Below are 24,065 nucleotides of genomic sequence, written 5' to 3' on the forward strand. Positions count from 1 at the left end.
ATCGAACATACGTCGATGCTAAATTAAAACTAATCGTAAGATCGCTGGTTTTCTTAAATCGTGGATGTTTCGGTTACGAAACTAACGTGAAATTTTGAAATCGTTAGATCGAGACAGCGAATACGATACCAATACGAAACGCGAATAATCTCGTGGAACAAAATTTAATTTAAAAAGCTCGTAATTAATCGTTTCTCTGGTATCGTGAATAGAAATTAGTAAGAAAAGAACAAAGAATAGTCCAGTCTCCAAGATAATTACGTTTTACCGTTTATCAGTTGCGAAGCTCGTTCTCGGAGACATTAACAATTTTTGAATTTTCTAGTTTTAGAATAGTCTAGTAAGTAGTATGTATGTTTCTTTGTGTCACTATAAAGTGAAAAATTTGAAAGCAAATAAAGCGAAGAACGCACCGTTTTCGTGCCTGAATATCAACGGATATAAGTAGGCGGAACGTGATTTAAACCCGAGATACCGACGAGCTCGTCCTTCGATTTGTCTTCGAAAAATTTCACTCTCGTTTCAAGGGCGGGTAACGATTCTATGAAATCGCTTCGTCACCGAGCATAAGTTACGTTTCTCGTCGATCTTTTGAAATTCGTCTTGTTTTCTTTCTTTCGTGATATTCGATAACCTTGTGCTTCGAAATATTCGGTGGGTAATACGCGTATATCGATAGAGATTCCATCGGATTAATAGGATTAATACGCTATTCCAAAGACATTTCCTTAAATCAGGCGACTCGGGGAATCCCAAGTTTTAGATACTTAGTCATCTATTTAATGGAATTTCTGTCATGTCATATTTTTTCTGCATAAATATATATACATGTATATACAGGCTGTAGCACGGTTTTTCAGACACTTCCGATAATTTGACAAAAGAATATTTTGAGTAAAAGTTAATCAGCCTTCGATCGACTAGAAATAACTATGTAAGAAATGAAATTACAAATGGTGAGCCTTGATCATACGCGCGCTACAAGAGGAGCACAAACAGCATATATAGTATATAGTTATGCTAGTATTTAATTATTACTATCGAAAATATGTTAGAACGCCACAAATGCTTGCACTTGAATTTTTGTAAATATTATTAGTAATTTACTTATTTCGCTTTATGTAATTGTGAGTTGTACAGCTTCGACAAGACTTTTGAAAATGTAAAAGAAAACGCTATAGCGTGCAACGTGTTGATCGGAGACTTCGATGCTAGAAAGACGCGGCAGTATGTATTACGTTCTACGGTAGAAGAGTTTCCAACGTTCTTATTTTCTTACCCGGTAACTGAAACCGTGATAACTTTCCGACAATCGTACGTGTTATATAGGCAAGTAGCACGCAGTTTAGCGTAATCGCGGGTTCATAGATCGATCGTGCCCCTCGGCTGAATGTTGTGCGATACTCGTTTTCTCGGTCTTGATCGTGAAAATAGCATCATCTATAAATAGAATGCTAAAATCTTCCTATACATCGAAGGACAGAGAATAAGAGATAATGGATTTTATTAAATTTTTAAAAGAAATTAAACCGCTAAAGAATTCCATCCGATCTTTCTTCTAATCTTATTTATACTCGACGCTAGAAATATCAGAACGACTGGTACCAGATTTTTTCACATTCCTAAGTTTTGTCATTCTTTGTCCATGGATATGAAATTGTAGTTAAGTATCGTCAATTCAATTATCAACCTATCATTTCTCCTCATTTCCTATCGAGTCTTACCTATTTAGAAGTTAACTTTTCCATGTTTAGCTGATAAAATCTTGGTGAATTTGCTTACAAGTTTTTCGTTAAATTCCGCTTCTCACGACTTTCGGAACTATGCAAATTAACGACATATCGAAATATACGTATACTCTTGCTTCTAATTATTAGGACATTGGTCTCGGTAATCTCATAAAAAATATGACTCCCAAATTAACGAGCAACCGATTAACCGAACAGAACTCGCGCGAGATGACCATCCTAAGTACAGTGAAAACTTGCAAGACCTACAAGGGCACGATCAAAAATGCTTATTAAAATTATATAACGCGCGGTCGCGTAAAGTAGAAAAATCTAAATACGATCGACGGGGTAGTCTATATCTACAAACAATGGATGCGTTATACGTTAAAAAAGAATTTCGTTTTATTATGTACAGACGATTGATAAGATTTTTATCATTTAGCTCAAAATATTTGGCGATTTAAACGACACTGTAAAGTAACTTATTGCTCGTAAACCACGAGCGGCATAAATTGTCAAAGTCATTGCATAATTTTACGATCTCTTCTTTCTCGACCGCCGCGGCTGATTACTAGTTCGCTTTCCTTATGTGTCCTCGAAAAGCTGGCAACCTGGAGATGAAAATCTCCAGTTGACGAGTCATGATAACACGCGTCTCGGTGTATTATGATGACGATGATGATGTTGATGTTGATGACGTTGAAGTTGAGGTCGAAGTTGAAGTTGGAGTTGGAGTTGGAGTTGGAGTTGGAGTTGAAGATGAAGATGAAGTTGATGATAACGAATAGTTTTGTAAGAATAATATTTTGCATAATATGAACAATTATTTATAAAATGTGCAATCTATATTTTCAAGTATTTTATCGTAACAGATACTCGTAGGAATTTAATTAAAACACTGTTTCTGCGATCTAAACACATGAAAAGTTTATAACATAGAGATACGAATATTTAAAAGAAATTAGCCGTCTTTCGATCTTCGATATCCTTGCCCATTCGGCTGTTCAAAGTACGTCCTCTGATGTTACTCTTTCTATTCAGACACTTGGTTCCTGTTTGATATTTCTAAAACAGGCTAGTATAAAGCGTACTGTCTCGTATGATTACCTGAAAACGATTATCTGAAAACCATAGCCCTGCTCCTGTATCAAATCAATCGTTTAAGATTGTATAACGTATGAGTAGAAAATGACTTTGTGAAATTTATTAACAGGCGTTACACGTATCTGTTACTATTTTTTGAAAATAAGTATCTCGATTAAATCGTTCTGTAATATGTTTAGTAGCTTTGACAGAAAGCTAAATATCAATTGCTATTCGATAACTATAATACTACCTACTATAGTATTTTGTGATTGAAATTTCCGTTGATCGCTGATATCTATTTTCTAATTTATACTATAATTTAACTAGACGATTATCACGTACCTAATCATATTTATAATCTTCATCAGGCCGTGCTGCGCTTAGTTTTTATATTCTTCTAGATATGTTATTAGCTATTACACTCTAATTTATCATTTAAGCGCTAGACACTAAACTATAACTGTAGATGAATATCAGGTTAAAATATGGCATCGTTTATTTTTATTTTTCAATTTTACGATTATTATTTTCACTTCTTTTATTTAAAAAGTTAGAAATCGTATCCATCTTGTAGAAAGTTTTCAGATCTGTTTAAGGATTGTTCACCAAAGATTTAGCAAGCGTTAAATCTTATCTCGTTGAAGTTAAAAGTATTTTCTCCTTGAAATGCCTCTTATCTATCGCTGTTGTTAATCTATTAATAAACAACCTAACCTTGATGAAATTACTATTTTCTTTTTTGCAACATCCATACATAATTGAAACCTATTTCGTAACATTCGATCGCGCTTGCAAATATTATTCTAAGCTAGCCCTTGAACGTATGGAACTTTTTGAATTTCGATTCTATAAAAATTACACAAATGACAGGTTGCTCTTTTCTAAATATATAAATAACGTAAAATATTTTAAACTACTCGACACATTTTGTCGTATTATCGCGATACTTTCAGTATTAGTTACATTTCTGCTGAATATTTAGCGATATTTAATGATTTACGACGAAAATCCGCTTTTAATCGTACCTGCTGTGTAAACTTACGTGTTCTGTATGAGAAAACCATATTATTCCTGCTAACACTTATAATAATTCCTACGGTTTCGCATTCTTAACTATCATCATCGTTAGAGTACTGTAATGCAAGAACTCTCGCAATTATCGACAATCACCAGGTGCATACTGTTAGCAAGAAGTACTATTTATTCGCGACTCTATTCGTGACTATTCGTTGCTTGCCTACTTGAAGCGTTTTCCTATTTATACAAATTTCTCAAACGTATTTTTGTAAGTTGGTAGATGCGAGTCTACGAATTTACTTAATTATTTTAAATTTAACTTATTCTTACGTGTCGTAGGATTAATTTATAATCATTTATCGATACTTTATAAATTGTTCGATAATTTTCAATCAACCCGAATCGCAAATATTTATCAGTGTTAACGCATCTGCAGATACGATATTAATTTCATTAATTTGCACGTTCTTTCTCTTCAATCTAGTTGTTATAATTTAATTATTAATAATTTCGTTATGTGTAGATTTCGAAACGAATTGTTAATAGAATGTACTTTCTAGTAAGAGAAGAACGCAGCATTGCTATTATGTACATGAAGCAAATCAATCAGTTAAGTACACTCGATCACCTTGCTTTTCTTTTTATAGATAATTCGATTATTAATTCGACTTTAATTAGATGTTAAATGTAATTTATAATTCAATGGATATGAGAGCGATTTGTTCGAATGTTTATTCAACGATCGTTCAATGACGCCAACTTTATTTCATTGACAAGATACTTCTGTGTAAAATATGAACATTAAAAGTATAAATGGAGCAAACATAATTTAATTTATCATCGTTTTATTAGCATTTAACGCTCGAAAATTATTTCAATTCGTTATACTTTATGAAATATATATATTTATGGTAGTTAATATCGTTCGTTTTAAACATAGATTTTCGTTATCGACGTTGCATAGTGTTTCTTAATCGAAAATATTAGATTTATTCAAGTTTTAAAATGCCGATGGAGGCAAGGATGAGTAGGTATTTACGTGCAGCTTTAATTACATACGATTTAGGTAAAAACTGACGAAAGAAGTCAACGATAGTCGTACGAAACGGAATTTAAAAATATCCCTTAAGTCGAATATAATCACGGTACTTTGCAAAAATTGCTTGCTTGTCAAGGATTGCTGAACGGAAGCTACGTTTGCAGCTATTTCTTGCACGATATAAGGCCAACGATCTCTCAGGAATGAAATTTACGGTTCATTCGTGTTTTATGGTATCTTTCCTTTGGGTCTACCAAACTAGTTGCGTTTGTACGCTTTATTATAATTCAAACAATCCCTCCGTATCGACCGTCCAATTTTATAAAAATTTTCTAGCATTCGCTAATCATATTACTGCTAAAATATATCATATCGATCTATTAGAATAATTCTAACGTAATGGTAGGTATCTTAGTAATGGTACGTAACAGGCTACTATATCTTACAGATTATCGATAATATATGTCATACGTCTGCCTCGTGTTATACCGCGATTAATGTTGAAAATGATTTATTTCGGTAACACGAAGGAGATCGAGTGTGGAAACGTATATATGACAATATGTCTATATGCATAAATAATAGAAAATTAAACAGAATTAGAAATGAGGGAAAAGAAAAGAACAAACGAGCTTGACTAGGAGAACCTCTATAGCTGCTACGACATTAATACGAGTACATACAGCCAGTGTAACAAGTGTAACTTTTTAACTCTACTTCCAAAACATTTTTACGCGTCATTTCGTAGACCATTTCTGACTATAACGAAAAAAAAAGGATTCAAGTCGTTCGATGCAATTTTGAAAAAGTTATTCTGTTTTAAAAGGTGCGTGGATATTTTTAACGCTACCTGTATATGCAAATGTATCGGTATGACATTAAATACGTCAACGTCGATCTAGTAGAATAATTCTAACGTAATGACGATAGCGATCTTCTGGAACAGGAACGACTATCTCCCGAAAAATATTTTCCACAGCATCGGCGTGTAAGCAGAGACGCTAACGGGTGCGGGGACATTTCCGTTTCGCGATTACCAAACAATCGAGAGTATAGTACGAAACGATGACGTCACTACCACACGAGGAAGCTGAATCGAAATTATCGGAGTACCTTGCAAGCCGAATTTATGCGTCCTGAACTCTCTACGAATGTCCATGAATGTCCGTGTCACGGAACGTTGATCTCGCTAAGAAGAACTCGTCCGAGGGAGAGGTATATCCAGCATGCAGGAATCCAAGAAGGTAGCGGCAAGAAATCCGCGGTACCTCGTCATCCTGGGAAATGTGTATGATTTACGCCTCCCAAGATAACTGAGCCGCTACGTCGACGAGATGCCAGCGTCAACATCGATCCATAAAGACGACCGGCGGAAAGAGGCAGCGTCCGTGACGCCTCGCCGTCAGATCAAACGAAACGCGCATCATCTCGGTATGGCCTGAGTGCCAGCAGTTGTTGCCTCTCGCGAGGAACAATTAGGAGATAACGAAATCAAAGAGGATCGCATTAAGGATAAAGAAACTCGACAGACCCGGTATCGCATCCAAAACGAGCCTCGGGGAAGCGTCGATCTCCATCTCGATACGTTCGGCAGCATCTGGAGCCAGTCCTGGAAGCAATTCCGTCAATTTGATGCTGGTGCGTGTCGCGACGAGACGGCAAAAGCAAAGAGAAGAACTGATTTTCGGTTACCCTCCTGATCGTCGTAGCGGGGCACGAACGTTAGGCTAAGATCGAGACGGATCCTTTTGGCGCGGAAATTATCACGCGCGAAGTAGTCAGCAAGTACCAGATTTTAAGGCGGAAAGACAACGTAATACTTCTCTTTCTTTATGCTCTTTAAGGTTGACGTTAAATCAATTATCTTTCGACCCAAGCGCGTTAATACATTTTATAGAGAATTAAACGTCGAACGTACGCTGTATAAAGAAGATAGATAGTTGCATTTAAAAAAATCGAGGTGACCTTGAAATCTATGAAACGTTTCCACTTTCGAAGAAGATACACGTATCGCGTGATGCATCATTCGAAAGCATTTCATTTTTCCTAACGATCGCTTTTTCTATCCTCTGCCGCTTTAATGCTACCGACTTGCCCTAATTGCGCGTGACATCCTGCATACATGGTAGACGTACCTCGTAAAGAGACGAATAAATATACAGATGTGCTATAGTTACTTACGCTGTTTTTTTAAATAGAGTCATGCGATGGCACACATACGTGTTTTATATGCATGCGTATAGTTTAAAAGTTACGAATAAATATTTTTATTCCTCGCGTCGCGTAACTATCGCATCTCCAAAAGTCTTAAAGTATCTTTCAAAAACCATAGTCCGTTCGTATTTTCTATCAATAGACGAAAATACAAATTTTTATACCATACAACTTTTTATTGTAGTTACAATGAAAAGCGAAATTAAATTTACTCTTCCGAAGAAGCTATATAGAATTAATTGATTTTAAGAGCTATTATCTTCTAATCTTCCCAAACACTTTAGTTCTTTTTACACGTTTTTAAGGAAATAGTACGCGTGGCAGTGACGTTAGATGTCAATCGTCTATTTGTTATCGTTAGTCAGCGTATTTAACGGTTAGTAAATACTGCCACGAAGTAAATGCACTTAATGTATTTATAACCGGCACGAGACGGAAGAACGTTATTTCTAAGGACGCACGAGATGAATAGCAAGCATATAGCCGTGCAACTTTGATATTTCATTGTCGATGTTAATGTTAACAGCTCTTTATAGAAAAGCAAATGTAACGAGGAATATCCTTCAAGCAGTTGTACGTCACATCTTGTACGCCTAAGTAGAAATATAGTCGTAGAGTTGTCTTTAGATCGTTAATGAGAAGAATTTTATATTTTATATTTTAATTTTATATTTTTTATATTTTCTTTTTTTTTTGTATATTTCTAACAAAATTGAAAATTATTTTGACGTCGATGCCAATTTCCAAGTTTTTACCAATATCATTTAAGAGAAAGATAGTTTCGCTTCCTCGCTACTGTTATAGCGATACATTATCACAAACCGACTTAAATCATTTTTATCATTCGATTCAGTTTTAACGAGGTAATACGAAATTCTTCGCTTATGCGCAAATTAATTAAACAGAGAAATTTGCTGTCCATGAGTCTAAGAACGAGTGGCCTCACGTTACAGAGAAACGGTTAACTTGTACGTATGTACGTTTCATTTACCAATTCCCAAAAAACATAAGCAATTTGCCACAAAAGATTGGCAAACCAACAATCGTAAAAAGCATACATCCTGAAAGTAGGATAACGGGCAATATCCGAGAAATTCTTGTAGAATAAATTCGCTCGTATTTCGTTTTTACGCGCACCATCTATTCTGAATCGTTTTACATTTCCTGTGACGTAAATGTAAACGACGCACCGTGGCGAAATATCTCGATCGTGAGAAAAGGTAGATCTGTTATTGATTGGTCATTAATATAATTTTTATTTCTCGAACTTTTAAAAAACAAAATCACGAGCAACCGCAATGATATAATGAATTGTACAAATTGCTTTGTACATTTTATTGCGCTTATTTCCCTATATCTATATTTAATATCGCATGTTACTTTCTTCTATAATAGCGTTACCATAGTGTAGTAATATATCGTACTCTTGCTTTAAAAGTAACGCATTCCTGGAAAAATAAAAAGAATAGTTTTCGATTGCAACACGCTACCTATTTCGCACCTTCGAATTTTCCATAAACTCGTAAAAATCCAAAGTCACATATGAATGATAGAGATATACAATAAAGGAAGCTATACATATTTCTTGAGAAATAAAAAGCAAAAAGTGCTTTACGTTTGACGGATGTGGAAGTATCAACGATGAAGATAACGATCAAGAAGGAAAAGGAAACGTCAGGGGCTGAGGCTAAATCTTCGTTCGGTTAAAAGGAAAATATTTCACTGAACTGACATTGAGGAAGCGATCGTAAATATCGATTTCTCGAAATACATGTTTGGATTGAACATTCTTGTGCGTACACTGCGCAAACAATAAAATAAGAATGAAACGAGTATCTCACAGATTACCTTCGTATCAGAATAAAATATGTATACCGCTGGCCAACAAACATGTTACGACACGTACTCGCATCGTCTATTGGAAAATTTCAACTTTTACTTTATTTATTTTTTTAATGAAAAATACTTTTTATATTTTAAGACACGTATAAATCCGGCACATGACGCGAACGAAATAGCAGATTTATAGTAAAATAATTGGAAAATAAAAACGGGGAAGAGTATCCAATTTGTAGAAAATATCGATAGGAGTCATTTATACGCGTATAAGCATGCTGGACATTTTATCGAAATCGGTCGAAACTGGCATAAATCTCCAAAATACGTTGCCTGAATTTTAATTACAAGATATTACACGTAAAAAAAGTTGTAAAAGGCGACCTTTTTCAAATAAATTCTAACTTTCCAGTGTATCTATTGCTACATATAAAATCTGAAATATCCCGTGAAACGTAGTGTTTAAAAGCTTTACAATAATTCCACGTATAAAATATCAAAGTCGTTAAAATGCCCTAGATTTCATACGGCATTCCAATAAATATACAGGTTCTAAGAGGCTTGTATGTTATTATTTCATAAGTATAGTAACGCTTGCATATAATTATCTTTATACGTAGCGACAATATTTCATTCTGATATGCTAGAACAATTTAATACTAATTACACGGATGAAATATCAGGATGTAATTAACTGTATAACCACTTTACTTCACCGAAGCAAACTTTACTTCTCTTTCATCGAATACTGCCATTTGCTTCTTTATTGCTCATTTTGCGAGTATAATGAAATAAAGGAACATCCATTTTCTACGAAAACTAAATATTCCACGGTTCTGGACGATATTCACACATACTCCGATTTTCGAACGAAGCATTTTTTCGTCAAGTTCTACGTATCATTTTCGTGGTATCAAATATTTATGGCCATACGAAAGTCTATACACTTAATATTAAATGCTATAATATAGACAAAATGGTGTGCAAGTACTTTCTCTAACCATTTTTCTTTCTCGTCGTGTACACATCGAGCTAATCAGTTTCGCTATAATACCATTTAACACTGCAAATACCGGAGTTTCTTCCTCCTTCTTCCCTTTCAAACGCGTCTCAACGACGATCGTTGAAAAATAATCTACCAGTAACGGAAAAACGAAGTATATATACAAAAATGCTTATCTTCCTTTGAAAATCAAAAGCTTGCCGAAAGGAATTATTCTACTTGTTAACGAAAGTAGTACTTTCACTGATTCGTCGAATCAGTTTACCTGTCCTGTACTTTTTTAATTTGTTCCTACTTTCTTTTTTGTTAAGCCCCGAAATCTCCTCATAGTCATAGCCAGTTATATGACTTTGCATTGGCTTATCAAATTCTTTCAGTCGTCGATGGTCAGTCGTCATAGAAATACAAAGAGCTTGCGTTACTATTCGAAACGGATGGTGAATCGACTTTCCATAAAAACGAAATAACACGACGCGAGGTTGTAACGCTGGGAGGACCATCGGCAAGTTGTTACAGATGTTACGTGCTTTTATCTCATCAGTACGATTACTTAATAGCCTATGAATCACGTAATATCGAATACGTGACGGAGCCGGTCGAACAAGTCAAAAATATCTGCGTTACTGTGGACCGTACTTCTTCCAGAGTTTCTCTGAACGACCAAGAGTGAAAGTAATCTCAAAATTGCCAAGTACACGAATACGTGCGTATCCCTCTTGCTTTCGATCGCTACAAGCGCCTTACATCTCTCTCTCTCTCTCTCTCTCTTTCCCTCTAGCTCTCCGGCTTATGCTTCAGAAGCGCGGTAGCCCTGGTACATACATTTTGCAACCCGCCGTGTAAAAATGTTTGGACAGGTGCGGTTTTGTAACCCTGACAGCATTCCAGCGCAAGGGACTAATTGTTAATCGGGTTTACGCTGCGAGAAAAACTTCGACGATTTTTTCCCAGCCAAGGAAAGTTTCTGTCTGCTATCGGCTATTCAAACAGATTTAGATCGAAGATCTATATGATGGTTTAGACAGGGATGTATCGACGATAGTTAGAAAAATATTCTTTGGTCGTTGTTCCATAAAACAGTGAAATTTTTACGTTTTCCAATGGTAGACGTTAAACATTGATTTGTAAACACGTTGGTTTTAAACCGCGGATTCTTAATGTAAACTCGCATTTTTACAAATGTGAAAGCTAAGGAAACAAAAGTTAATTAGAGGTTTGCTACACCCGCTAAACGTTATAGCGGGCACCATACTATGAATATGTATCTTATATATCTTTGCATATTAGATACATTCTGTACGTTTGTGCGTCTAAAATTTTCCATAAATACGTAAGCATTCGCAATCTTTGTACTCGTTAAATCGTTTATTTCAATACAAGGCGGTTCATTAACGATGTTCTATCCTTCGAAATCTTCTGTTACAAAGTTCAGACGTAGCATCAATTTTCCAAAATGTGCGTCGTCTTATATTGACTTTCATCGAGATTTCTCGAATAAAAAAAAAGTTTAAGAAGACCTAGCCGTTCTATATGTAATTTCGATCCTATTTTAATAAATCAAGGAAGATATAGACCGTATCGATGGCCGACTTGTGCCATCGTCTCTGTGATTCATCTCTGACGTACCTATTTAGAAATTTCATTAACCCGATTGCACTATTTTCGTTTTTTTATTTCCTAAGATACATCGTATTTTCTTCCTTTATGATATTTAACGACGTTCATTTGCTTATATAACGCGTCTTATTTACTTAATTATTGCCCGGTTAGAGCGGACTGTAAAAGAATGAAGTAATCTTATAACGGTAAACATCAGCGTTTACAGTTGCGACAGAAAAGAATTGTAGTTGTTCTGGTTACTGCGATATCCCTTTACTTTGATTTTTTCTACTAATTACATTGCAACGATAATCTCAAATATGGTATCTCAAATATGTATAGGCGTGTATTTTACATTATTCCTATCTGTAAACCTAATACCATTAAGTTATTCAACTTACCATATTACGAATAGTACACATACCGATTTTATAGTACTTTGCTTGTACTTAATCTATAGTCCAAACTTTGATCGATTCGTCAGCTGATTTTTTCGCTAATTACTTCGAAAATGATTCGATATCCGAAAAAGAAGAAGTTAGGTGAGTTCGATCGCTATCGTATTCCCATACCTGGATTCATTTTTAACAATTTTCGTCTTACCGATATATAATTCTAACCTCGAGGATTACAGAATAGTATTTGGTTTACGGCTTTCCTACCAATTTTCGGGAACGGGATAAGGAGTTTTTTTCTTTCTCGGGAGACACTCTCACAGATCCTGGACGAATCTTTCGACTCAATTTTTCTAACACGTTATAATTAATATCTAGCTAGCCGAGCGAGAGTCGAAGCAAGAAGCTACGGGTTTTAAGTAAAATTTATTAAGAAAAACGATTTATAATTTAAATAGAAAATAGAACGCACTACCAACTCGTGTAATTTACCGCTGTACCTAAACGCTCGTTTCGAACAGTGTTTCACAATTGCGTTGCAGAAACCGTGATTCCGTCGTTCGTCGTTCAAGAAATAAAACTGCGCTACAAAAACGAACAGCATTCTGGCAAGTACAAGATCGAAGTTTATATGTATATGTACATTCTCGTAAGACATTACTTTCAATAATCTCTCGCATATGGCAAATGCGTTACCTGCTTTTAATCTCGTATCGTAGTCAATGAAAGAGAATAAAAGAATAAAAATGAAACCTCTGATTTCGTAATTAAAAAGATAATACACTGTATCGTTCGCGATATCGATACTATAGCAACGAAAGCAGCTTCTAATTCTTCAAATGCCAAACAACATCGGCCATCAACGTCGAACGATAAGATGAAAACGTCAAAAGACGTTAATGCAATTCTACCAAAACAGTTTCACGTTCCTGGGATTAATAATGGGATGAGATGTCTGGAAAAATAGCCTATAAGTCTATGAAAAATGTATCGAGGGTGTCGATCAACAGATAGTTGAATTATTATGAAATATATATTTATTTCCAACATATAAAAAAGAAAAGAAAGCTCTGTAAGAGAGCCGTTATAATTGGCAGGTTAACCGTAGTTAATATTGGTAAGTCAGAATTAGAGCTTCTTTACTAAAAAGTTTGCTTGAATCGCTGCTTTTTCTTATAGGTTCCTTCTTCCAGAAAGCTCGTCAATGAGCAATCGCAAAGACAAAAAACCTTTAATGATATTACTAAACTCGTGGCAAAGAAATCGAAGTTAAAGTACGTGTTGTTATTTCTATACTCGGAGGTAAAATCAGAATAGCTATTATTTTATTGAATGGATAAATCAATCACACCGTTCTGAGCCAAAAAAAAACCTTTATAGCACGCGCTTACAAAAACTAGGGATAAAAACAAAAAGGCATCTTAAGCCTATCGATTAAATCTATCGATCGTAGCTAGGATAATCCTCTAGTTGCTATTTCTTATAACTAACGCATCTGCATATGAATGGCGAGCACGAACTCACGTTGTCATTTTCAACGGTACGAAATCCATAAGAGCAACGATGAGACGTCATTCTGACGATTCTGTTAGTTCGATAGTGTTTAAGAAGACGTTGCTTTCACCTTATTAGAGCGGAAGACAAAAACTGAGAAAAACTGGTTCGAAATGATACGCCACTTCGAAAGTGTAATCCCATAAAAGCAAGCAACGCAATTTGTAGAAACAACTGCCTGATTTCTCTGTAGCATTTGCTATAAGCGAAAATACAGGACACGATATCGATGTAAGAATAGAATAGTGAAGAAACTATTTCCAATAACGAAGTTCGAGGTGCAGTAGGCTAGTAGAACGGGTTGCCCTACTATCGTATATGTTACGCGTCTTTCTGATTATGTTTGACTATAGCCAACATGCTTTACAGTCACGAGCGTCGGTGCATGGCTTGGTCAGAACCCGATCCGAACGCTGCAGCGCGACGCGACGTCCCGTTCTCTTCGAAACTTTTCAATCGAGTGAAATTCCCGGCAATAGCCACTGGCCAATTGCATGGAAAGTTTGAAAAAGTAGAAAGATTCCAACGAACTTAAAGAAATAACTTAAATTACCGTACATCCATGTTGCATTCTTACGTTTATGCAAAAGATGATATAGGTTTGATTCTTATGGTATCGAATATTTATGAAATACTTCTCTTAACCCATAATCACGAACGTTTCTAAGTTTTGCAATCGTCGGAACGTTCGTTCGTTACAAAGAAGATATACTCGTTTATTCGTTAATAACGTTATCAAATTATGATAATCATCAAATTATTATAATTGGAGGTAAAATATATAATACTGTATAATATTATAAAGATTATAAGCTATAAAGGTAATTTACACTAAAATATAAATATTAATTTCAATTATTTGGTAAATAATCTGTAGAAGAATATATAATAAATAAAATTTGAGCATTTTATATATATCATATACGTATTATAACATTGAGCATATTATATATATGTGATAAACTTTATTGACACGTACTTGCACCAGTTTACGTACCTACTTACAGTCCAGTTATTTTTGTCTCTAGTTACATTCTTTTTAGTTAATAGTATTCATATCGGAAGATTCTTCGCGAGAAATTTTTTCCAAATAAGATAAAATATCAATTTCAAGTTCGTTGAAACAACGTCGATACAGCGAGTGCATTTGATGAATTACAGTTAAGTCGAAAACGACTATCAAACGCATTCTTTACGATACATGGAGAAAACGAGAACCTCTTATGATAATTCAAGTTTCTCTGGTAACGTTAAGAATTTCTTCCTGATTTTAAGGTGGAAACAGGAAAACTCTCTAATCTGTTATACATCTTCGAAGGAAGTTTAACTTTCAGAGTAACATGCCTTTTAAGGATTTTTATAGCAACTTTTTTCGTGCTTTTTAATATCGCGACGTGTTGTTTTAAATTTATTTATTAGGCAAAAATACAAAGTTGAAACTATCGTAATAAGTTTACTATGTATAATATGTAACTTTTATATCGATATTTTAATAAAACACGAAGATCTTACAATTATACATTTGCCTCTAATAATTGCTTGTGTTAGTTGGAAAAACGTTTAAAAATTTTCTTATATAGAGTAACGGACTAAGACGGTAGCTAACTAAGTATTTAGGTATAATTGCATAGGTTTAAAAGAATATAGTATTTGTAGAAATACTCGGATTTGCGTCCGAAGGTAGCCACAACCAGCGATAACATCGTTTAAATACCAGAAAAACAATTTTCGATGTTTCCTAACTTCAAAAAAGATCTGCCAATTCTAGTCTGTCGTTTCATCAAAGCTTGGCAAGAATTACGATCACCCTCGTATTTAAATTTGGAAAAAAATTCAACCGCGTTATCTCACGGAATTGAGATTCTGATCGTCGTACTTTCGCGGTACAATACAAGCGCTAATGCTTTTAAACACCGGATCGTTTCATCACGATCTAACGGAACCATGCAGAAAATCATAGAGTAGCTACGATATGCTTACCGTGCTTGAGTTTCCCGTTCTTCGAAACGAGGAAGGACAAGGGTCGTGGAACCTTGTCCGTGCACAGGCCATCGTGTTGACTCGTTCTTTGTCCGAATAGAGCGTTTCTTCCTACTTTCATGTATTCTTTCCCCATCTTCTTTGGCGAACTGATCCCTAACAGTGATCCGAAGAACTTCATTTTGAGCTATTACGCAATCAGATTTCACGATAATCATAGAAATTTCACAATTTTCTCGAAACTTGCTCTTTGTTTTTCTAACGTTAACTTTTCTAACGCTATACCGATTAGGCTTCGGGAAGTTATTTTTCGTCAAACGAAGTTATACTACGAGAAACGTCGAAGAGATCGCGAAAGCGATAAATACCGTTGCTAGAGTTAGTATACTGTTAATAGTCTCACTATTAAGATTCACGGTAATTCAGGTAATTGGATAATTCGTGCTCTGTTTATCGCCACTATACCGTAGAAATTTTGTTTCGGTTGATCTACGATTTGTTACGTTTTGAAAGTATCGTTTCACGTCACTTCTCCGAACATTGTTCCCGGGGATGTACGCGATCTCTTCTTAAAACATCGTTAACAGAAATAGTTTGCTTTTTTCTTCGCGATCGGGATCGATTCTTCCTTGCTCAAACCTATTTCCCTCTTCTTTACTGTTAGTTGATAGCTCGAATTACGCTTTTACGATCGTTTACGAGATGCTATTCTCCATCATTAACCTCAACGATCCTCTGCGATTTTCGCTCAGGCATCGCACGCTTCTGTCTTTGCAGAGTCGTCTTCTGAAATAGGAAGAAGAGTCGATGTTAGTAAATTGTTAAGCTTTTTGTGCACGATGCATCAAAGACACGTAGAAGGGAGGAAAGCAGTATCCGAAGAAGTAATATAGAGACGATAGCCAGATTCAGATACGGTAACGAGGAAAGATTTTGATAAATTGCGGGCGAAAACAAAAGCGAAGAAGCGTAGATACAAGCACGTACGTATCATTGCCTGTAACTATAATTATAAGTATTATTTGAATATTAATTAGATACGTTATTCTGACACATGCAGTATGTATTTATAACTGATAAAAAGTAAAACTACTTAGAACTCGTAAGGTATATTGAAATATTCAATATACTTTATAACAAATATTCTTTGGTTTAATTTTTAAATGTATTGAATACATCGTTCTACCCCTTTGGATTATCGCGCTTCTTACTTTCCTATATTTCTGTATAGAAATAAATCGCAAATCCACATTTTTACTTATACGAAAATAATTTTTAATAAATATATACTATAAATGAAACCTCGATAAAAACGTAACAACATCATAGAAAGTGTAAATATGAAAGTTATTTCGGTCTCTATACGTATAATGGTAACAGGGTTAAAGGTTGAAGAAAACGAAATTTCAAACAACACGGAGAATTCCTAATAGTACTTACACTTTCACTACGAATTAACACAAGTACGTAGTATTTACTTGTGTGCTATATACAATGGTTATATATGGTCGGGAAAGTAGTAAGGAATATTTCTCTCGTTATAATTTAACGCTGCGTTATGTTACGTAAAATATAATCGTGTTTTAGAGGAAAAATGTTGTTTCGAGATAAAAAAGATGCCACTACTTTGTCGGAATTTGTAGATATTTGTTGATATGGTTTGTTAAAAATTAGGAAAAAGTTTAAATCCCTTAACGAAGTACGATTCTTTGACTTCCAATCGAATCATCGATGAACTTCATAAATTTTGTAAAATTAGAGTTCTTTCGTTCGAGTTGGAGGTATGAAGCTACTCGTTGACCCATTACGAGAGAACCTCGAGAAAGCTATTTTAATCAGTTGCTATTTACCTTTGAATTTTTAATGAAATCTATCTTAAGATATTCCAATTTTTAACACGTACACGCAAAAAATAGAAAGCGCCGATTGAAGGAAACTGTTAATCTGTCCAACATACGTTACGAAACATACGAACGTATGTAATTCGTGTTGAGTGAATTCTACTTTAAGCATGACATTCGCATCTTATTACTGTTACAGTTTATACCCTTACGTATACAATATTTCATAATTTTCGTACCATTGTATATTCGTGTAAAAACTATTTACATATATTAAACCTTATATCGTCTTACCGTTTATAAGGCACAATTATTTCGAAAACGACTTTATGATTTTATGACGCAACATTATTTATATTTTCATTCTTATTCTTTATGTGCATTGCGATATAACGGCATATTTTCTTCCAATTGCACGTATGACGATAGATGTATCCCTAGTAGGGAATCCGCTGCGATATAAAGTTTCGTCTAATTTCATTAATCTTCGATACTTTCCACTTTTAAACCCTTTTTAACCAGATATGGTTTAATTAAAAATATTTACACTCCTTGGTATACAATTGTCGACTGTGTAAACGTAAACTTCCCTGATTTACTAAACTAATATTTGTGTAACAGGACCATAACGGGATATTTCGCAAGATATTAGAGATAACATTCTGTAAATATCGAATTCCGGAAAGGTATCAAAGAGTAATTGGCCTAACTGTATTTTTATTTTCACGAGGAATTTGTCTTCGACGATGGTCGTCGCACATATTTCACTTCGATATAAGTATTATGACAATTTTCATCTTATTTTCACTTCTCATATTTTCTATACCGATTCGTTAATGTGTACTTTAAGTAATTTGTCCGATTATTATGTTAAAAAATAGTATTACTTTATTACACATACTTCGTTTATCTGCTTTAGTCCACGAATTTGTCGATAAAATATTTTGTATACATACTTTTGTATACATAGTCACTGAACCCCGCGGAGCTTTTTCTTTGTAAAAATTCCTTCAGGCTCTGCGCAGACGAGCAACGCTTCATCGTTGCGGTGTCGTTGTGCGATTCGGCAAGATAATATTTTTAATTGTGCAACGTACACGATCCCGCTACGATATCGCAAGTGCGACGTCTCGGTGTCGTTGCGATCTCGCGTCAGCGACGTCGTTTGCGATTTATTTGTAGTTATGCAATGTATACAAGTCTGCGATGTCACAACCGAACAAACGATATTGCAGTGATTGCGCGTCATTTGCCGAATCGCAAAATTGTCGCACAGCGTAACAACCAAATATAATATCGATATTTTCGTTTTAACGTTACCGTGCATCGTTAATTACCTTTCTCCATCAACTGGATTCTTTCGACATCGTATCGTTAGCAGCAAAAATTCGGAAATATGGAATGTAACGCGTGATAACTATCGCGATGAAAATAGGAACAACCTAGCCCGGATGAAAATCCATGAACAGCTCTACACAAATTTTAGAGAAACGTCTAACGCCGGAAAGACCGCGGTTAGTAAGTCACGTATGGTGTAGCAAACAAATGCGCGAATCGACAATCATTTTAAAATACCTATTTACCATTATTTTCGAATATTCTAACATGTCTGCAAAAGATTATACACGAATACGACTGGAAGGCTCGATATGTATATTTTATTCATTTTCATTACAGTGCCGGTATCCTTTAGCTGAATTCCGCTGTCGATTCATCGAAAGACTCGATACTCGTACGAAAGTAATTAAAAAGTTTGTTTCATCCTCTTTCAACCCCTAAGCGTCGTGGCGATGGCACCTTTCGGAAGATTACCATCGTATAGTATTTTCTACCATTTCCTGTAATAAAATATTTGTATACTAAATACGCAAAACACTGCTTCGTTCATAGCTACGTTCTATCCATAGCCAGTCTCGTATCGCATAGCTGCACCGCAACGGGATCGCAACCGGTGTCGTGCCGCTCGTGTGCACCTCAGAGATCGCGGTGCATCTGACAGATACAGTAGCTTAAAATCTAACTATGCTGTAGCGCTTATTTTTGCGAAAGAAACTAAATATATGAAGAGTCTTTAATTGTACTAAAATTAATGCAAACTACGATATACCAGCCAACGATCATACCCCGCTGGAACCACTCGTTCTCGATCAGCAAAACATAAAATATAGATATACTTGAGGTATGTATAAACTACGTAATTACTAATTTAAGTACAAAGAACGAACAATTATAAACTTAAAAATATCTGGAATTAGATTTTACGCGCGCCTGTCGGATGAACCGCGATCTCAACCGCGAACCGCCCGTGACATGTAAATGTAGAAATATACATACTATACTATGCGTGTAATCTGTAGGCGAAGTGTTTGAACTATATAGAGTGAAAGCGTAGGTGGAGAAGAACGAAGGAAGAGGAGATAAAAGACGCGTGTCTCAAAACTCTCAAGCCGTCAGGCGAGAACTATACACGAATAATACAAATTCCAAATAAATATAGATTCCAAAAATAGTAAACAAATTACAAAACTGATAAAAAAGTTAGTTACAAGATCGTATTAATCGTTTAAGCCAATTATAACTTACGTTAACATACTGTGAAAAGTCCCGGCCGAGGAAAAAACTCGAACGACAAAGAAATAGCCTTGTCAGATGACTAGAGCTGTTACGCATAACGAAAATAGGATTTGTTCGATGATAGACACGCAACGAAACCGTTACATCCCCGAAGAGACAATATAATGATTCTATAGCCCTGGGAACTGAGAATTTCCTCGACAAGAATACGAGATACTTGACAGATCATCGCGAGACGTTTCAACTCGTAACCAATTATTCGTTTTATCGAAACAATTTCCAACCTTATTACAAAAATTTAACAACTACTTCAATTATATCGGTTCCTCTCCTTAAACCATCATAAATCGTTATATCTGGACTTGTATATGCTTCGCTTGCGTTCATAAAAATGTGAATTTTGTATAGATTGTTAATAAATTAAATCGTTTTATATTACGATGATACGTTAAGGACAAGTTTATAAATTTTTCTAATTTCGTGGTATGGCATATTTTGACAACAAATGCAGAAATTGTCTTGCGTAAAAATTGCACGAACTTCGTGGAAAATTCGATATTTCATGGCAGTGATTCAACGACGAACCGATTTCACCGACGTATCCACTAAAGAAATGAACGAGTGTTGGAAGTGAAAACTATTTCAAACTTTCAGTGCCTAGATTTCGAAAAATGACGAAATGAATATAATATCCTTGGAAAGCTTGTCGGCCGTAATGTAAATTTCTGTACAAATATCTTACAATTATTGAGAAATTATATATGAATGCAGTCGACTTGTTATATACTTATCTGTGTAAATACGTACGTTACTCCTTACTGAAACATTAATCAAGCGATTACTTAAACACATAGGATAATTGGTTCTTTCTACACGTGTTCCACTTATCCATATCGATAATCTTCTAAGATTTGATTTTCAAAGGCGAACATATACTTAATATTAGTATTCTAAAATACACGTTTAATAATATAAAATGGAATACGTTATTGCTCGTCAAACAAAGCAAAGAGATATTTGTTTTGAACTATTTTATAAATATTCCACGAATAAACATTAAACATTGATATTAAACACGCGTGAGAACAATGGTTTGTAACTGGAGATTTACTTTTTACGTACGTACTTCTTATTTATACAAATATTGTACTCTGCTTTAGTTATATACTCCTTGTTCAAAGAAATACCGCAAATACTTGTATAACTGAATTAAGTCTGATTCGAGGATCCAAATGCTAAATACAAAAAATTTGAATAACGATTCACTTTTGAACAGAAATATAATAACAAATATTTGTATTATGTGTGTACAAGTAAATTATTTACTAATACGTATTTACGTATTGATAGTACGAGAAGATAGTACGAGAACGATTAACGTAATCGGGATATTGTAATATTTACGAGAAGTATAACAAGAACGATAGTAGAACAAGTAAATAGTACTTAATGGAAATTAATACCGAAACACTTTTTCCATGTAAACACGGTATACGTGCATCGTAATCTGTTATGTTTCCCTGGATGAATTATACGGCACGAACGATTAACGAAGAATGGCATAATCATACTAGAACATAATCATGACATAATCATAATCGTAACTAGAAAGAAATAATTATACATTCGAGTCACAGAAATTATCAAGTTTCAACTGTCTAATTTACAAAACACGTATACGTACGCATACGTATGTGTTACGATACATTTTCTTCGATATAGAGGTTACATCCGACGTTAGCATTACGTTAACCATCAGCGTCAAACGTGCTGAATGTCGATGTTTTCAAAGATCTGTCAGTGATAACGATTTGGGATCACTGCGCATTCCATTGAGAATTGAAGAAGTAGCAAATGAAACAACTAAAACTCTATCGTCTTAGAAAATCGTTTAATGAGAAATTTTAACAGATGTTATTATCGATACTCGCTGCGTTAACGTATTGATAATAAAATTAGCAGATGATCGAACGTGAGTACAGTTGGAAGAGTGATTTCAAATTTGTGACGATGGCGTATAGCGTTCTATACAATTGGAACAAGTCGAAACTGTTTCAAATTATTAGAACGAAATACACTGCGGATAGATGTAATTTTATGCGTTTTATTACATGTATATTTAATTAATATTTACGTTAGAAATTTATTTGAAATGAAATTCTAGGATTATAGCTGCACTAAACGCCATATGGTTTTCTACTCTCTACAAAGATGTATTTAATACTTAGGTGTTAAATACCGGAAGTCTTAAATACTTTCTTTCCTAGAAATTATCTCTATACAACTTTCATTTCCATATATTTTTAATGAAGCGTGTTATGACAGATTATATACATCCTTACATAGCTGATATACTCGTTAAAAATGATCGACGTAATTAGAGAAAAATATAGTCTTTTATAAAATTTGTATAATCTTTCAAAAAATATAACAATATCTTTACGATCAAATGCCCCGTACGACATAAATAACATCGTACATAGTAGATCAATTATTACGTAACAGTGTTCTATTTGTGCAAACGATGGATCTATGTGCTTGTGCCAATACTCTATTTTTCTGTAAATACCAATCCTCTAATACTAATTTCCTCTAAATTACGAATACAAAACTGAAAATGTTACGTATAAGTTAGGAAACTGCTGTTGTATTCTTAAGAAATTTTCAATAATTCTTTTTAAAATATACCGTTTTGGAAATGGTCGTTTTAATCTATGTTTTGTAAGATGAATTTGTTCACGCGCGTTAGAAATTCAAGTATTAAATTACCGATTAGAATCAAACCGTCCAAGTACGTTATAACATTACCGCTTTTTGATATCCTAAAAACGCAAATCTATTTTATAAAAATCTGTTTAGTAAACGTAATGAAACGTAAATGTTACAGTAGCTCGCGATTGCATCGAAGTTTGCAAGACTCGATAAATTAAGGAAGAATTGCGTTGGGTCGCTCCAGGGCCTTAAGAAATGTTTAACGATCACGTGTATTCGCTACAAATGCAGATCGAAGTACATATAGATGCGTGGATACATATGTACGTAAGTACATTGTACATGTACATTTTACACGCATTTGAAATTTTCAACGCTCATATCGCAATCCTATATTGCCTTTCCTTGCTCTCGCTGTCATTCTTTCTTTTTCTTCTCCTCTTGGTTGGTAGAGTACGCTTTGATCGAGATTAACGTCGAAGCATTTTACGATTGCTACGTGAACAGAAAGGGATGGACGTTTTAAATGCAACGCATCTCTTCGATAACGAGATTTTCGGTCCTATCGATCTTGGAAATTTTCTGCCAATTTTTCGCGAAAAGGGAGTTCGTACATAAAGATTAAGATGTTGTTCTAGAAAATAGTTTATACAATGGAGAGAAGAATTTTTGGTAATTATTAGGAATTTGGACGACCTCTCCGATTTCAATAACGTTGAAATATATCGTCAAAGTCAATATTTTGAACAAGTCTTTTTTTGCGGACATCTTGAAAATTAAGTATAAAAAAAGTTATTCAGAATGTTAATCTTGCTATGACACATATATATTTGAAGATCACTAAAATCGGCGATGTCATTCCTATTCCCAATAATTACCAAATTTTTTTAACAAAATCGTCGTACAAAGTCAAACAAAGTCTCGCTAAAGCGCTGTTTTATATATTTTATATACTTTTTATAAAGATATTCGACTTTTAAAAATCAGCCTGAGCTAAGTGGATAGATGTCGAAAAATCATCGGAAGTTGTCAGTTGCCAAAAGCTAGCGCGTACCAAGTTCGATTCTACGTTTCATCTAGTAAACTCTAGTCTTTCTAACTCCTCCAAAAAAAAAAACGCAAACTGGTTAGCTCAATTAAAAAAAAGTTAAAAATATGTATTTGATGTTTCTGGTACCTGCTACGATTTCTTCATTGAACGATCACAAAAGTTATTCAATGATGTATCACGATAATACCGTTGGTATTCTTGCGATTCGATCGTATCGAACGTTTTAGAGAAAGCGGTAATGCATGGTCGCGTCTGATTCCTACCATTTCGTTTCGTATTTGGAGCGTAAACCATTTTTGAAATTTGCTATAGCAATGATTCTGTATAATGTTTCAAGCTACATTTACTTTCATCGATATGCTACACCTTACTTTCAATTTTCTATATCATGTTACAAAACTATGCGAGCTTACAGTAATCGTTATATTCTGTAA

The 24,065-nt window shown here is 34.6% G+C and overlaps 1 protein-coding gene across 1 annotated transcript in view; it reads right to left on the reverse strand.

Moving 5' to 3' along the window:
* Positions 1 to 24,065, reverse strand: part of LOC100745344 (scavenger receptor class B member 1) — a 39,694-nt gene that overhangs the window by 8,038 nt on the left and 7,591 nt on the right. The window contains exon 2 of the mRNA XM_003491880.4: positions 15,454 to 16,239. Within this exon, the coding sequence (XP_003491928.1) occupies positions 15,454 to 15,634 (181 nt within the window). The 5' untranslated portion in view covers positions 15,635 to 16,239. The remainder of the gene's footprint in view (positions 1 to 15,453; positions 16,240 to 24,065) is intronic.

Source organism: Bombus impatiens, unplaced genomic scaffold (assembly GCF_000188095.3).
Source record: "Bombus impatiens unplaced genomic scaffold, BIMP_2.2 scf_0640, whole genome shotgun sequence".
Classification (NCBI taxonomy): Eukaryota; Metazoa; Arthropoda; class Insecta; order Hymenoptera; family Apidae; genus Bombus; species Bombus impatiens.